This window comes from Schistocerca serialis, chromosome 3 (assembly GCF_023864345.2).
Source record: "Schistocerca serialis cubense isolate TAMUIC-IGC-003099 chromosome 3, iqSchSeri2.2, whole genome shotgun sequence".
Classification (NCBI taxonomy): Eukaryota; Metazoa; Arthropoda; class Insecta; order Orthoptera; family Acrididae; genus Schistocerca; species Schistocerca serialis.
The window spans coordinates 224765021-224781307 of NC_064640.1; the positions used below are offsets into that span (position 1 = coordinate 224765021).

The following is a 16287-nucleotide window of genomic DNA, read 5'->3' on the forward strand; positions in this document are numbered from 1 at the left end:
TTTATTTACAGTTAATTTGACCAATAAATGCATAATGTATGTGACGATACAAAAAAACTGGTTGGTGCGTGACGTACATTGTGAGGTGGCACATGGGATAAGACACCACACGCGTTTTGAGTAGAGAAGTTTCTGTAACGGAAGATCCTTCAAAAGTTGGTGGAAGACGATGTGTTGGAAGGTTGACATGCTTGTTGGCACTCAGTGAATAGCGTATAAAAAATTGTATGTAAGATGATTGCCTCATTATTTCTACTACACACTTACACTCCATTGACGGCACCGACGTTGCACTTGGAAGGAGATGTTTACCTACCTATATGAATAATCTCCAGTATAACTTTTCTATGGTTAGTGAAGGTTACTTCGTCAGTAAACAAGATACACGACATCTCCAGCATTAATGAAACCTGACAAAGTGCCAAGTCGCTGGTCGCGTATGAAACATTGTTCAAACGGATAAGAAGGTAACAAAATCGTTTTCATGTAGCTTGTAACGCCGGAAATGCATATCCTCCTATTTCCATCTATTGTACTATTATTTTTTTTCCTTGTTTTGTTACCTCAAGATATGACATTTCTGTCTCTTTATATATTGTAATTGTTTTACTATTTGTATATATGTATTTATGCATTTATGTCGATGTATAATTGGTTTGTTTCGTAAATATTATTTGTATTTTTACGCTGGGTCTTGCCTAGGGAAAACTGCTATCGAACGATTACAACGATAGGTCGTGTGAAGACTCAAAGTGTGTAGGATCTTTGGTAGTGTTAACTCTGCCGCGTGGAGCGCGGGCAGAGCGGTCGGGGTCTGGCTGGAGTAGCGAGTGGAGCAGGTGTGTTGTGTGACGCTCCCGCGAGTTGCCGCGCTTTCGGGGTTTGGCAGCATGTAATTGCGCTCGACTCGCGATGATAGTTTCTGACATGGTGTCGCGGACGGGAAGCATTAGCTGGCGCACATCAAGAGCCCGTTTCGTCTGGTGACCGTGTCGAGAAGAAGGCGCGCCAACATCCAGCTTCTGCAACAGCGACGGCCGACAATGAGTGACTGTCGCCACCTCCTCGATCGACGGCTTCATACCTTCAATCAACCAACAAGGAAGACTAAAAGCACGTAAAGTTTCAGAACTGTATGGCAGACCTCAGCTTTTCAAATTGTTCCATTTGCCTCGCAAAATTACAGCAACTTAGCATGAACCTTTGTTGCTCATTGTCCCAATTGCATTGCCAAGCAGGGTCCCTTCCTTTTACGAAATGATCCCGAGTGTCGTTGAAATTCAAACGCCAGCATAATTCCATTTCACTGCTTTAATTTCAAAGTTCAATTTAAGCATTAGCTGGCTACAATAGTTAGATTACACAATCACAAATTAAGAGTGCGAGTTTTGTTACCGTATTTTAGCTTACCTGTGACTGCAGCTCAGCTTGGTACGTACTAAATTTTACTATTGTTAATTGTTCAGAATCGTTTAATTCAAGTTCAAAGTTAAATCTCTTCTTTCTAAATTGCGTGGATTCAAGTAGCTTTAGAAATGATTGTTGAGGTAGTCCAAGACTAACTGTATTTCGATGTGCTTCAGAAAGAAAGCTCACTATTAACTTCAGTCACTAAATTAACTTTCGATTTTCCGGTTTCATTAATTCTTTTGCTAAATTAAGTGTAGCGAAATTTATTACTTCTGACAAACTTTCAGTTTTCACACTACACGTGTCAACCTTCAGTTGCCACACTTCTAGTGCTAATTATATGTGTAATAACCTTTCTTTTTCAGTTATTATAGTAATTGTCCATAGGACTGGCGACCGTAATTTCCCCCAAATCTCAAATATCTAATTACCGCTAGTTGATTGTTAACGTAACGGCCGCACATTTACTTTCTTTATTAACTTTATCCCTATTTCAAAATTAATTTCCACCAGTTTCACTTGCATTTTTCCTTTCATTAAGATGTAACCCTTTCCTCCCTCTTTACCGACAGGTTAACTTCGGTGACGATTGCTTTTCCAAAATTCCCATTAGGTACACGCGGTTTCATTTTTCACTGTCATTAAGGTCGATAAGTGAGGGGGAGGTTACAAGCTCTTGATGAAAAGGGATACGATACATGTGGCCGAGCTGTTCTAGGTGCTTCAGTCCGGGACCGCACTGCTGCTACGGTCGCAGGTTCGAATCCTGCCTCGGGTATAGATGTGTGTGATGTCCTTAGGTTGGGTTGGGTTGTTTTGGGGAAGGAGACCAGACAGCGAGGTCATCGGTATCATCGGATTAGGGAAGGAAGTCGGCCGTGCCCTTTCAAAGGAACCATCCCGGCGTTTGCCTGGAGCGATTTAGGGAAATCACGGAAAACCTAAATGAGGATGGCTGGACGCGGGATTGAACTGTCGTCCTCCCGAATGGGAGTCCAATGTCTAACCACTGCGCCACCTCGCTCGGCGCGATGTCCTTATAGTCCAGTCAAATTGCAGATATACCTTGCAAAAGGTGGGGTAGAAGAGTTTATTTTTTCAACTCGTTCATATGGTTGGAAAGACTAGAAAACCGAGTTTTGCCAACAAAATTTCGCTTGGGAAAATTTTCTGCAGTCAAAAAACTTGGAAAATTTCGGCCTTTTTTCAGTTTTTTTCAAAATATCTCAGTTTCATTTGCTCCAATCGCTTTAACGTCTATTTTCTTTTTTAAAGAGCACACAATTCTCTACAAATTTGATTCTTGCCATTTTTTTTCTACTCCCAATATCTAAGGCGCTACAGCACCTCAAAAAATACCAATTTTTCAAATTTTGAGCGTAGTGGCAAGATACCTTATTTTTTAACAGTATTTTTTCAGTTTCTGTTTGTGTAGTATAAATACATTATACATCATGTTATATGTTGGAATTTACCACCTCACTTTCAGGTATTCAATTTCTCTGTATGCAACATGAGGATTGCTGGGCACCCAACTATTGTGATTCTTACATCACTACCTGAAGTTCACTATGGGCCACCTCAGCCCTGGTATTTGTAAAACTATAAATATAAAAATACATCATTAAGAGACTTAGACACACACACGCACACGCACACGCACACACACACACACACACACACACACACACACACACACACACACACGCACACGCACATACATATATACACGCACACAAAATAAATTGTCTCAGGAAACTGAACTATTATTAGCTGCAATAGGCAACCTAATTAGGTAGGTAATTATTCTTGTGTATAAAAGCCACACAGTTGACATTAAAAATAAGTAGCTTTATTACAATTAAAATGCATTGTCAGTTACTAAAAATGTTGACAGTTCTGGGTATGTAATACTTGTAATATCGCACATTAGCGCACTTGAGACAGATATGAGCATCACTTCCAACGTTTTGATGGGCCAGGTTCCTCAGTGTCACCAGAAATACCTTGAGTTACGGATTCATGGTCTGTACCTAGAGTTGATCCCAAATTGACCTCTTCCTTAAACAGCGAGTCAGACTCCGCAAGTTCGTTGATTTCGTCAGCGGTTTCCTCAACATCCTCCATAACATCTTCTTCACTGTCTTCATAAAAAAATTTTGGCACGTTTTCACATTTGACCCCAATACATTTCTTGCAAACTGAAGAACATTTGAAACCCGCTTTTCTGCAGGAGCACGCACCGCCACAATTCAGCTTGCATGAGCATGAAACAATGTGAAGAACTGGTTCAGGTGCTGGATCTTGGCTCATTATAACGGGTATTGGACCGTGGTCACTGTGATTCCAGCCCCATTTTTCAGGGGGCTTCCAGTTTCCCATCCAACTTTGGACTTGTTCGTAAGTCCGCAACGAATGATGTTGTGCAGCATCTAGTGTAGGTGGCAACCGTGTAAGATTCAATTTGCTTTTTGTGGCAGACTTGGCGAATAGCTGGTACCGCAAATGGTCTAGTGTGTGGGAACTGCTGACACCTCCACTATACAATGCAATAGTAACCTGTTCTGTTGCTGTTATTATTTCTTCACGGGTAGCATGTGGTTTATTGAACGTGCAAAGCGCTGAGGTTAGGTGTTCATTTTTCGCAACAATATTGCAGCACTTAATTTTTCCTGGACCAAAAAAAGCGGATGTTGTGTCACATCCGCTAAAGGCGTGAGTGAACAGAATATATTCACTGTCAAACTTGTAAGATGCAGTGGAAAACCACTTGTCCTCTGCATTTCCTCTTCCTGGCTTTAAGAAAAATAAGTTTTCAATGCCTTGCCCCAAACCGGTCATGAGCACAAGCAGGTCAACATCTTCTCCGGCAATGATAATACTTCCAAAATCTTTGGTTCTTGAAATGACAGATGTTACAATCATAACGTCAGCATCTTCTTGTGCCTGGTGCACTTCAACGCTACACTCCAGAAATTCCTTTTTAAGAAGTGTGATCAAACGCATCTTGTTTCGTTCGTTGTACAAAAACTTGTCCTGAGGGACTTGGTTCACCATCTCTGATTCAACCACAACCTCAACCGAAGAATGTTTTTTGGACCTACGAATCCTCTCAGCACTCTTTGTGCTACATTTGTCTCCCTCACATGGATACCCATCAAATACAATAGCAAACTGAGGTCCAAATTGACGTTGTAGGTAAGAAACATAGCTTTGGGCTATTGACTTGAAGCAAACATTTCGAGTCCAAGTCACTTTGTGGATAAGGTACCCTCCATCAAAATTTCATTTGGCATATGGCAGTCTTAACTGCTTGGTTAACAAGTCATCAGAATTCCCTTTTCAACGTAAGAAGCATTTCTCTTTGAAACTGAACTGACCTTTTTCCTGCGACCGACGTAGCACGCCTGTTGGTTCCTGAGGATGTCAAAGGTTAGCTGCTATCATTCTCTCATTAATGTACTTCTTGTAGCATGTTTCATGCACCATCACTTCACTGAGCGTTTCCAAAAAACGGGTGTGAGCAGACTCCCTGCGTTTAGCACTACAATCGTTAAGTGTGCTCAGTCCTTCCTTTTTCACATTGCATCCACCACTCACCACAGTTTTTTCTCAAATGAAACACAAATTCATGTCAGACATACTCATTTTCAGCACCACAACATATACTGAATGGACGCGACTCCAAACTGTAGGACCCTTATTGTTGTGTGCTAACAGCTGTCAGCGCGCTGTGAACAATCACCAGAGATAATTGCCTTCCGCCCGCCAAAGAATAAATACGCTTTTGTCCGCTAAAGAACAATTCCTACATACTTTTTCTTATAACTGATCATTAACGGCAATCAACTGTAGAAAATTTACAGCACCTGCGTGCAATCGTATTACATATTGTAACACAAATAAACTTCACGCAATCCGACGTGAATATGTTCGTAGTTACTGAATATGATGCTGTTTGTCCTGGCCCTGCAGCAGAGTGAGATGGTCAATTCCAATTAATAACATTACGAGTAATATGTTTATACTACACAAATAGAAACTGAAATAACAGTGTTCAAAAATTAGGTAATTTGCCACTTTGCTCGAAATTTGAAAAATTGGTATTTTTTGATGCGCTGTAGCTCCTTAGATATTTGGAGTAGAAAAAGAGGTAAAAATCATATTTGTAGAGAATTTTGTGCTCTTTAAAAAAGAAATTAGACGCCAAAGCGATAGGAGCAAATGAAACTGAGATATTTTGAAAAAACTGAAAAAAGTCCGAGATTTTCGAATATTTTTGACTGCAGAAAGTTTTTCCAAAAGAAATTTTGTTGGAAAAACTTGGTTTTCTAATCTTTCCAACAATATGAACGAGTTAAAAAAATAAAATCTTCTACCCCACCTTTTGCAAGGTACAGGCTTTTTTTCTGACAGTTTCACTGGACTATTAGGTTAGTTAGGTTTAAGTAGTTCTAAGTCTAGGGGACTGATGACCACAGATGTTAAGTCCCATAGTGCTTAGAGCTATTCGAACCATTTTTGATATGATACAGATGGAGTATTTGTCGGTGAATAATATAGTGTTCATTAGATCTAATGATGTCACTTTCTCTCGTAACAGATGAGAAGGAAATGTGTCGATCAATAGCTACGGCTGCTAGAAAATTAGCTTCGCCATTTATTCTGGCCACGAGTTTATTTCGAACAAGTTTGTGAACTCATTTGTACCGTGTGACACTTAAATCATGTAGGAGCTTGGTAAATTGTTGTCCTGGTGGTTGTTGTCTATGCAGGTAATATTCTCCATACATAAGGATCATTTCGACTTTCTCAGCCGTTCTAAACACCAAAAAATCTAACTTGCTCCGTACAGTTGACTTCAGTGGTGCACTAGCACAAGACCATGGAAAATGGTTCAAATGTTCAAATGTGTGTGAAATCTTATGGGACTTAACTGCTAAGGTCATCAGTCCCTAAGCTTACACACTACTTAACCTAAATTATCCTAAGGACAAACACACACACCCATGCCCGAGGGAGGACTCGAACCTCCGCCGGGACCAGCCACACAGGAAAATTGTTCAAATGGCTCTGAGCACTATGAGACTTAACATCGGAGGTCATCAGTCCCCTAGAACTTAGAACTACCTAAACCTAACTAACCTACGGACATCACAAACATCCATGCCCGAGGCAGGATTCGAACCTGCGACTATAGCAGTCGCGCGGTTCCGGACTGAAGTGCCTAGAACCGTTCGACCACCGCGGCCGGCGACCATGGAAACATAAGTATCAACACGCCTACTTGATACTCTCGAGGTTAAGGTTCAAGTATCTTGCTAGTAGTGGTTCCAATGGCAGGGATAACACTCGTTGAGTGTAATTATCATAGCTCTTTTTTTTTATTTGGCCTTCAGGATGAATACACTATTTAGCCATCCATAATTATACTATTTAGCCTTCGACGATTACACTACTTAGCCACCAACAATTACAAAAAATTGTTTTCACAGAACATGTAAATGAACATGTGATTTTAAAATAACTGAACAATATTTCTTTACAGTATAGCAGAAATAAAAAAGGAATGACTTCTTACTTTCTAAATGCAGAAATAATAAACAAATTTTTCGTTACAAAACATGTTTACAACAGGTTTGTGCAATCAGTATCCTTTGAGACACAAACAATTTCGTTGAATTAACCACTACAATTTTTTAAACATGACTGCGTAGTCAGCGACCATTTACAAATTAAAGCAATTACAGCTCTGAGTTGTAATTTCTTTAACTTTAACCAATAAAAAATGGTAATTACGCCTGGTCTGCAGCTCTGTGGACAGATGTTAAAATTGCTAACTGCAGTTAATCTTATCTGAAATCTAACAACTGCTTTACCATTCTTTAGTAAAGGACCAAGAATGTTTGCAGGGAACGGCACCCTAAGCTTTATCGATTCTGTGAGGAATTATTCCCCATGTTGTTCGAAGTAGGAATAAGCGAAAATTAAATATAACTCATGAACTGTTTGCTATGGAGTACGGCAGTAAGCTCTACATCGAATAATGTCGCCTCTACTATCAGTTTCGTCAAAAATGTGCGTTGCTGCATTTAATAAATGTACAAGTGATGTTCGTAAACGTACTTCCATCGTTTTTCGAATTACTGTGTAAGTTAACTTTGTGAGCCCCTTACTGTACTTCACTTTTTTGAAAAAAATACTTCAATTGTAGGTATCGTTTCGAAATTACTCTGTCTTCTTTTAGATGATTCATCTGGTGTGCCCTCTACCTAACCTAACCTAATGCATTTTTCAAAGTAGCACATGGCTATCGAGTCATCTAGAATTTTGCGGTCATTTAATATTATGCTATCCAGTTCCTCAGCAAATGTTTATTTGAAGGATTTCTTAACATTTCGACAGCGCGAGTAGAAGTATTATAAAAAAAACATTGTGAGCCTTCTTTGCTAGTAAATGTTGGTGGATTACGTGTGGTGAGATGAAACTACAAGTCTCAGTCTTGTATTGCGTGTCATTTCCCTTATAACTGGGCTAATAAAAGGAGTCATAAATACTCTGACTTGTCATCATTTATTTGGTTTTGACATTCTTACAGCAGTCGTGTTTGCAGATTAAATTATAGCAATTCAGGTCTTCCTATTACACCCTCTACCACGCCTTCACTGTGGTTTGCAGAGTGTGGATGTAGATACACATTATGCAAACAACGGTTATTCAGTTACGAGCTCAAACGTGTTTCAGCAATTTTGCACCATCCTCAGTGGATATTCTTATTACCGGTACGGTCTTATACTCCACATTGTTAGTTATTGTAAGACCATCTTTTCTTTATTTACAAGATGTAAACGATAATTGTTTAAAACGTACCACAGTAGTGTAGAGGGAGTCGAGACAAACAATTTGATACAGGACACTTCCGGTCTATCAAGTCGGAAAAATATCTCAAATTGGCGTGCAATAACCATTTAAGCTACAGCCCATGCACATAGTGAAAGATTCTCAATATTCTCTCGCTCTCTTCACGCAAAGTATTAGTCCTAGAGAAAAAATTAATAGGACCTTTCCTGTAGGAGCTTTAATTTGATTTTAAACTGAGATACGTTTTCGCTGTTGCCGTACTTATCGAGTTTATCAAGAAAAACATAAAAAGTGACCTTCAAACGCCAACTCACCCTCTCACCGTTAGTCCTTTTGGAATATTGTTCACGATACTCCATCCTACCACTGTACAAAGATTTGCGACTATGTGAATTATTTTCTATGGTTGACGTTTTTGATGTTCATTGATTGGGCTATTACGCCACCGGCTTAGTGGGCTATTTCGTTATTAATTTAAACTTTCCAGTAAGGGCAATGAAAGAAAAAAGACGTTTGTAAACGTTACGCAAAACCTAATTTCGTTTAGAATTCGATTTAATCAAACCCTTACAAGCATAACGCTTTCTTAGAAAGGTTAGACAAAACGATTTAATTGCTAATTTGAATCTGCTAAAATTCACAAAATTGTGATATAAAATTTACACAAACGTCAGTTTAGCAATTTGTAAGGGCACGTCTAAGCTCGTGGCGTAATCAAAAGGTCGAATATGGCAAATAATTTGCGTAGTCAAATTTTTTATACAGTGGTCCTAGACTAACTCGAAAGTAAAGGCCTTCGGCGGAAACGTGCACCAGTACAAAATTAAACTAAATCAAATTTACTACAAAAAGGTCATAATATTTTTTCTCTAGGACTAACAGTTTTCGCGAAGGGAGCAAGAGAACAATGAAAATCCCACGCGATGCCTATGTATTGTCGCTTAGGTGATCTTTGTAGACCCATTTGATGTAGTTTCCCGAACTGACAGACCACAAGCGTCCCACATCAAATTCTTCGTCTCGACTTGCCCTACACCAGGGTTTCCCAAATTGTGTTCCGCGGAACAGCAGTGCTCCATGGGAAGTGCAGAAGTGCGCCGCGAAAAACTATTAACAACTTGGAGGATTTTTGTCTCGCCATTTTGACGATACTAATTACGATTTTTTTAATTTTATTATGATTTCTGTAGTTATGATTTCAAATTGAAGTAATCACTGAATAAAACAATTTTTTCTCGTTTTTAAAAATAAATAAGGTGTTCCATCAAAGTACCAGGATTCTCAAAGTTTGGGAACCCCTCCTCTACACCACCAAGGTACGTTACAAACAGTTATCGTTTATACCCTGTATAGATTTCTATGCCGTAGTTATGTTCATGCCACCGATCCCCGCCTGCTTGCTCATCTGAAACACACGCAGAGAGACGGCACATAATTTTACTGAATCACATTCCGAAATACAAATTCCGCAGGTTCACAAAGACACATCCATGTCTGAGCTTGAAAGTGTAATTCAGTACCTCTTTTTTTTCCTGTAACAGACGAGCGTGCGCATGAGGACAGAGGACAAATGCCACGAAAATAGCTGTGGCAAGCTGTAAAATTGCAGAAAGATGGTCACGCACTGCCTAACAGTCTGGAGAACAAGACCGTAATAAAGCACCTACCGAGGATAGCCCCCAGGGTGCTGAAACATATTTGGATATAATAGACGGACCAGAGTTCTCATGATTGCCACGCGTGTTCATTATTTGCACTGTGGTGTTTCATTTAATGGTGCTGTTGCAGGGTACTTACGCAATGCTGTACACCAACATGATAGTGAATGTGACGATACAGCACTGCGCCGACACGGTGGGTGGTCTCAGCCTGGCCGTTTACCAGCTGGTGCTGCTGTTCGGGGCGCTGGGCGTGCTCATGCTCTTCTGCTACAGCTGCGTCATTGTCGAACTCTGGAAGAGCACGCGCAGCATGCAGGTCCTCACCAACAGCATCAGGTACGCATCTACTGAAATTCTTGTGTGTCCGGCTACACAACACGCACTTCTATTACTTATTTCCGCTCCTTGCCTTTTTCTTTGCCGTCAGAATCTTAATCCCCATCGTTGGTTACTTCTTAAAATGTCAGAAAAGTTGAGAGGAATTAGCAGTAAAGTGACAATTAAGAAATAACCAATGTCAGTTGCTCATGGAATGGTTGTTGGACCTACGCGCGCGGGACATTCCATTTCGAAAATCGATAGGTAATTCAGTATTCCGAGATTCACAGTGTCAAGAGTGTGCCGAAAATACCAAATTTCAGGCGTTATTATCAGCACGGACAACGCAATGACCGAGGGCTTTCACGTAATGACCGAGAGAAGAAAATCCTAAGAAATTTTGGTCTTACGTCAAAGCGGTAGGTGGATCAAAACAAAATGTCCAGACACTCTGTGAGCAAAATGGTATTGAAACAGAGGATGACAGACTAAAGGCCGAAATACTAAATGTCTTTTTCCAAAGCTGTTTCACAGAGGAAGACTGCACTGTAGTTCCTTCTCTAGATTTTCGCACAGATGACAAACTGGTAGATGTCGAAATAGATGACAGAGGGATAGAAAAACAAAATCGCCCAAAAGAGGAAAGGCCGCTGGACGTGATGGGATACCAGTTCGATTTTACACAGAGTACGCGAAGAAACTTGCCCCCCTTCTTGCAGCGGTGTACCGTAGGACTCTAGAAGAGCGTAGCTTCCAAAGGATTGGAAAAGGGCACAGGTCATCCCCGTTTTTAGAAGGGACGTCGAACAGATGTGCATGATGCAGGGAATGGCAATTGAATCTCAATGTAGACAAGTGTAATGTGGTGCGAATACATAGAAAGAAAGATCCTTTATCATTTAGCTACAATATAGCAGTTCAGCAACTGGAAGCAGTTAATTCCATAAATTATCTGGGAGTAGGCATTAGGAGTGATTTAAAATGGAATGATCATATAAAGTTGATCATCGGTAAAGCAGATGCCAGACTGAGATTCATTGGAAGAATCCTAAGGAAATGCAGTCCGAAAACAAAGGAAGTCGGTTACAGTACACTTGTTCGCCCACTGCTTCAATATTGCTCACCAGTGTGGGATCCGTACCAGATAGGGTTGATAGAAGAGATAGAGAAGATCCAACGGAGAGCAGCGCGCTTCGTTACAGGATCATTTAGTAATCGCGAAAGCGTTACGGAGATGATAGAAAAACTCCAGTGGAAGACTCTGCAGGAGAGACGCTCAGTAGCTCGGTACGGGCTTTTGTTGAAGTTTCGAGAACATACCTTCACCGAGGAGTCAAGCAGTATATTGCTCCCTCCTACGTGTATCTCGCGAAGAGACCATGAGGATAAAATCAGAGAGATTAGAGCCCACACAGAGGCATACCGACAATCTTTCTTTCCACGAACAATACGAGACTGGAATAGAAGGGAGAACCGATAGTGGTACTCAAAGTACCCTCCGCCACACACGGTCAGGTGGCTTGCGGAGTATGGGTGTGGATGTAGATGTAGATGTAGAGCAGCGGCGTTTGCGTAGAGTTGTCTGTGGTAACACACAAGCAACGCTGCGTGAAATAACCGCAAAAATCAAATTGGGACGTGCGACAAACGTACCCGTAGTTCAGTGTGGCGACATATGCCGTTAACAGGCTATTGCAGGAGACGACCGACGCGAGTGCCTCTTCTAACACCACGACATCGCCTGCAGCCGTCTCCTGGGCTGGTAATGGAATGAGTGTTTGGCGTCATGGGCCGGGAGGCCCCTTACGGGGCAGGTCCGGCCGTCTTGGTGCAGGTCTCATTACATTCGACTCCACATTGGGCGACCTGCACGCCAGATGGGGATGAAATGATGATGAAGATAACACAACACCCAGTCCCGGAGCGGAGAAAATCCCCGACGCAGCCGTCAATCGAAACCGGGTCCCTTAGGACGGCAGTCTGTCACGCTGATCATTCAGCTATTGGGGCGGACTCCTGGGCTGGTGACCATATCGTTTGGACTCGAAGATTAGAAAACCATGACCTGGTCAGATGTGTCCCGAGTTCAGTTGGTAAGAGCTGATGGTAGGGTTCGGGAGTGGCGCAGACCCCTCGAAGCTATTGACCCAAATTGTGAACAAGGCACTGTGAAAGCTGGTTGTGGATCCACAATGGTATGGGCTGTGTTGCATAGAATGGAGTGAGCCCCGAACCGATCACTGACTAGAAATGGTTCCGTTCGGCTACCTGGGGAGCATTTGCAGCCATTTATGGACTAAATGTTCCAAAACAACGATGGAATTTTTATGGGTTACAATGCGCCATGTCACCGGATAATGACTGTTCGCGACTGGTTTGAGGAACATTCTGGACAATGCGAGCGAACGATTTAGCCACCCAGATCGTAGCAAGCAATATGAAATTAATTTAAGGCTGTTGTAATACAATGCAGTGAGTCAATGACATCCAAACATTGAGTAAACGTTTGTGAACATGTCTCCTACTGCGTAATGCATTTGAAGATAAGTAAAGTTACTGTTACGAATCAAGTAATCATTCACTCTCACAGACAACTGCAACAACACTTCGTCAGGCAGTTGCGGTGTTACAGTTTTAGGATTTCTGAGGGCAGCAACAATCCGAAGATTAGATTAGCTTAGATTAATTATTCATTCCATAGACCCAAACATGTCAGATAAACACATTACAAAAATGTAATTAGAAAAACTTGAGTTTCATTAATTTTAATGATCCTCAGTCAATAAACAGTAAAATTATATACATTAATTAAATTTCAACTTCTAATATTTACAGGTTTAATACATGCATCTGCTTTCATTAAATTCATCATTCAGACATTTGCTAGTTTCTTGGCTATTACAACCAAGTATTGTCAAAAATTAAAGTAAATTATTCATTTCAGTGATCCTCAGTTAAGAACAGCCAGATTATGGACATGATTTAAAATTAAACTTTCACTATTTGCAGACTTAAGACTTACATCTGCTTTCCATACATCCATCATTCACACAGTAGGTAGTTACTTGGCTGTTACAACCAAGTATTGTCCAAAATTAAAGTATAATAAAATTTCATTAAAATGGTCTACTGCACTTGTTGAAAAACTCATGGATGGAATAGGAGTTGCCCACCAAAAATTCTTTCAGATTATGTTTAAATTGTGCCTTGTTTGAAACTAAACTCTTAATGGTTGCTAGTAACTTATTGAAAATATGCGTTGCTGAATACTGGACTCCTTTCTGGGCAAGAGTAAGTGATTTTAAATCTTTATGTATATTGTTCTTATTCCTAGTATTGATACTGCATACTAAGCAGTTAGTTGGAAAAAGAGATGTATTATTTACAACAAACTTCATGAAGGAATAAATATACTGAGAAGCTGTGGTTAATATGCCCAATTCTTTGAATAGGTTTCGACATGATGTTCTTGGATTTACACTACTCATTACTCTTATTATACGCTTCTGTACTCTAAAATTTTTTTCTCTGTTTGTGGAGTTACCCCAAAATATGATACCATATGACATAATGGAGTGAAAATAAGCAAAATATGCCAGTTTTTTTTATATTTATCTCGCCTATGTCTGACATCATTCGCATTGCATACACAGACTTGTTTAGGCGCTTTAGCAGTTCGTTAGTACGTTGCTCCCAACTGAATTTATTATCAAGTTGTAATCCCAAGAATTTTACACTCTCAACTTCTCCTATTTCCATGTCATCATATTTTATACACACACCAGAAGGAAATCTCTTGGAAGTTCTGAATTGCACATAGTAGGTCTTTTCAAAGTTTAATGACAGTGAATTGGTTATGAACCACTTATTAACGTCAGTAAAAATTTGATTAGCTGCTCTTTCTAAATTTATATTTGATTTATTATTTATTGCAATGTTTGTATCATCTGCAAATAAGACAAACTTGGCATCTGGTAATGTAACAGATGCAGGTCATTAATATACACAAGAAACAGTAGTGGACGTAGTATGGAGAGAAATGGAGAGAAACAGAGAACAGACACGAAGTGTTCCGAATGGTGGCAACTTTTAACGACCAGCAGCTATTTCGGGTCCGGTGGCCAACTTACCTTGCCCTAACTATAGATAGTGCCAAATAAGTTGACATTCAGCGGGGTGGCTGATGGAGCGACAATGAATGAGAAAAGCCTTTACGATCGCTCCCATCAGCCACCGCGCCAAGAGTCAACTTAGTCTGCGTGTATAGTACTGTGAGCTCGAAACATACTAATTTATGTAAGTTATCAATTGACAATAACATCCCCACATATGCGGTCCTAGGTGCCGCCCCACAGCACCAGTATTGGCTCATGAGCAAAAACGTTTGACGACCACTGCTGCAGAGACATTGGTATGACCTCTACTTTGGCGAGGTAAAGTGGAGTGCTGAGGATTCCTGGAAGCCGTCATAAGTGTTGTCATGAAAACATCATTAGTAATACATTCATTTATTGTTCATCAACGTCAAAATCGTGATGATACTCAGAGAAGTACATAAGCTGTACACAGTCTGCGAGGGGGCACGGCAGTCAGTGGGAAGGCTGGCAGTATCGTGCGACCGGTGGTGATGACGGCAGCGATTCTGCAAGGAAACTGACCGCGGCAGCGGGCGGCGGCTCGCAGTGCAGACAAGAGACTTCCTTCCAGCACAGGAAGGGCGCGTGGAATTACGCCGTGGATCCAGAATGGATACGATGGCTCACGGCAGCAGCAGTGTCTGCCCAGACGAGCAGAGTAAGGCCGTCGGCACACGGACCATGCTGTCGAACGTTAACGTTGAGCGTGCCAAGTTCGACGTGCTGCTGAACGCTCAGGAACGATGCGACTTGCGCATAAGGTACGTGGCCCCCAACGTGGTATACGCGATCGCAACGCACTCCAGCTGTAGTTGAGGGTTGTTTCTAGTTCGCAAATCACACTGTTTACTCAACGGACTCGCGTAAAATTCCCACGTTAACTCTATTAAAACGCACGTTTCCTCTTTCGTCCACGAAAAGGAAAGTACCATGTTCAATCAATAAGCACACAGGCTTATAAAAGATCCATTACAAACAGTGCGGTACAAATTTGGAATACTTCTCTGCATAAGATAAACATTATTTCATCATTCCCACATTTTCGTGAAACCCCACGGTCAGTCTTACTTGATCACTATTCCTACACAGCAGCAGAATCTTTGCAACATGTGAATTACGAAGCGTAAAAGAAAAAAGGCGCAGAATATCTTTACACAGGTAGCTCAAGCTGTCTTGTTGATTAAGCCAATCGAACAAAGTCACCCCTCAAAATAAGGTGAATTTATATTTACATAACATCAAATATTATAGTATATACTTATATTAAACTAATAATAAAGTATCAGAACCTAATAAAAACGCGAATGTTTGGAAAAAAAGTTCGGAAGTGTCCATACGCGAACCAGGGCCCTATTAAACAATTCATCACCAGAGAGTGACGCTACTTATTTTGCTAATCCAACAACACACCTGTTAAATCTAATCACATTCTCTTACGGCGTGCTGAAAACCTTAATCGTAGATATGTTACTAATTGAAATTTAATTATAACAAATTGTACCAAGAACAATGCGTTTTCGATGGATCTTCCGTGTGTCGCTGCCTTCAAATAGCCTACTCTCATAATACGCAAGTTACAATCATTCTTTTGCCACGAATATGATGTTTCTCATTATTTTATTGCAACTAATCACACAGTTAATGAGTTTTCCAGTGATTCTCAATTTACTGGTGCTCAGAAACGGCATATATACATATAGGCTTGAAATGAATGCCAATATGGCGCCTCACAACTCTGTACTGAAGGGAGACGGCGTGCGTGTGACGTAGGTGGCGTTGTGCCATCTCATTGGTCAACGCTCAGACGCTCGCTCAGAATATCTGACATGCCAGATACTGCTCTGCACGATCGGAAAGACTCCCGAACGTGCTGTTCCACGCTATGACGTCAGAAACTCAGC

The 16287-nt window shown here is 40.8% G+C and overlaps 1 protein-coding gene across 1 annotated transcript in view; it reads left to right on the forward strand.

The window, feature by feature from the left end:
* The first annotated feature begins 10184 nt into the window (after window positions 1-10184).
* LOC126469958 (galanin receptor type 1-like) overlaps window positions 10185-16287 on the forward strand; it is a 214991-nt gene continuing 208888 nt past the window's right edge. The window contains exon 1 of the mRNA XM_050097371.1: window positions 10185-10268. Within this exon, the coding sequence (XP_049953328.1) occupies window positions 10189-10268 (80 nt within the window). The 5' untranslated portion in view covers window positions 10185-10188. The remainder of the gene's footprint in view (window positions 10269-16287) is intronic.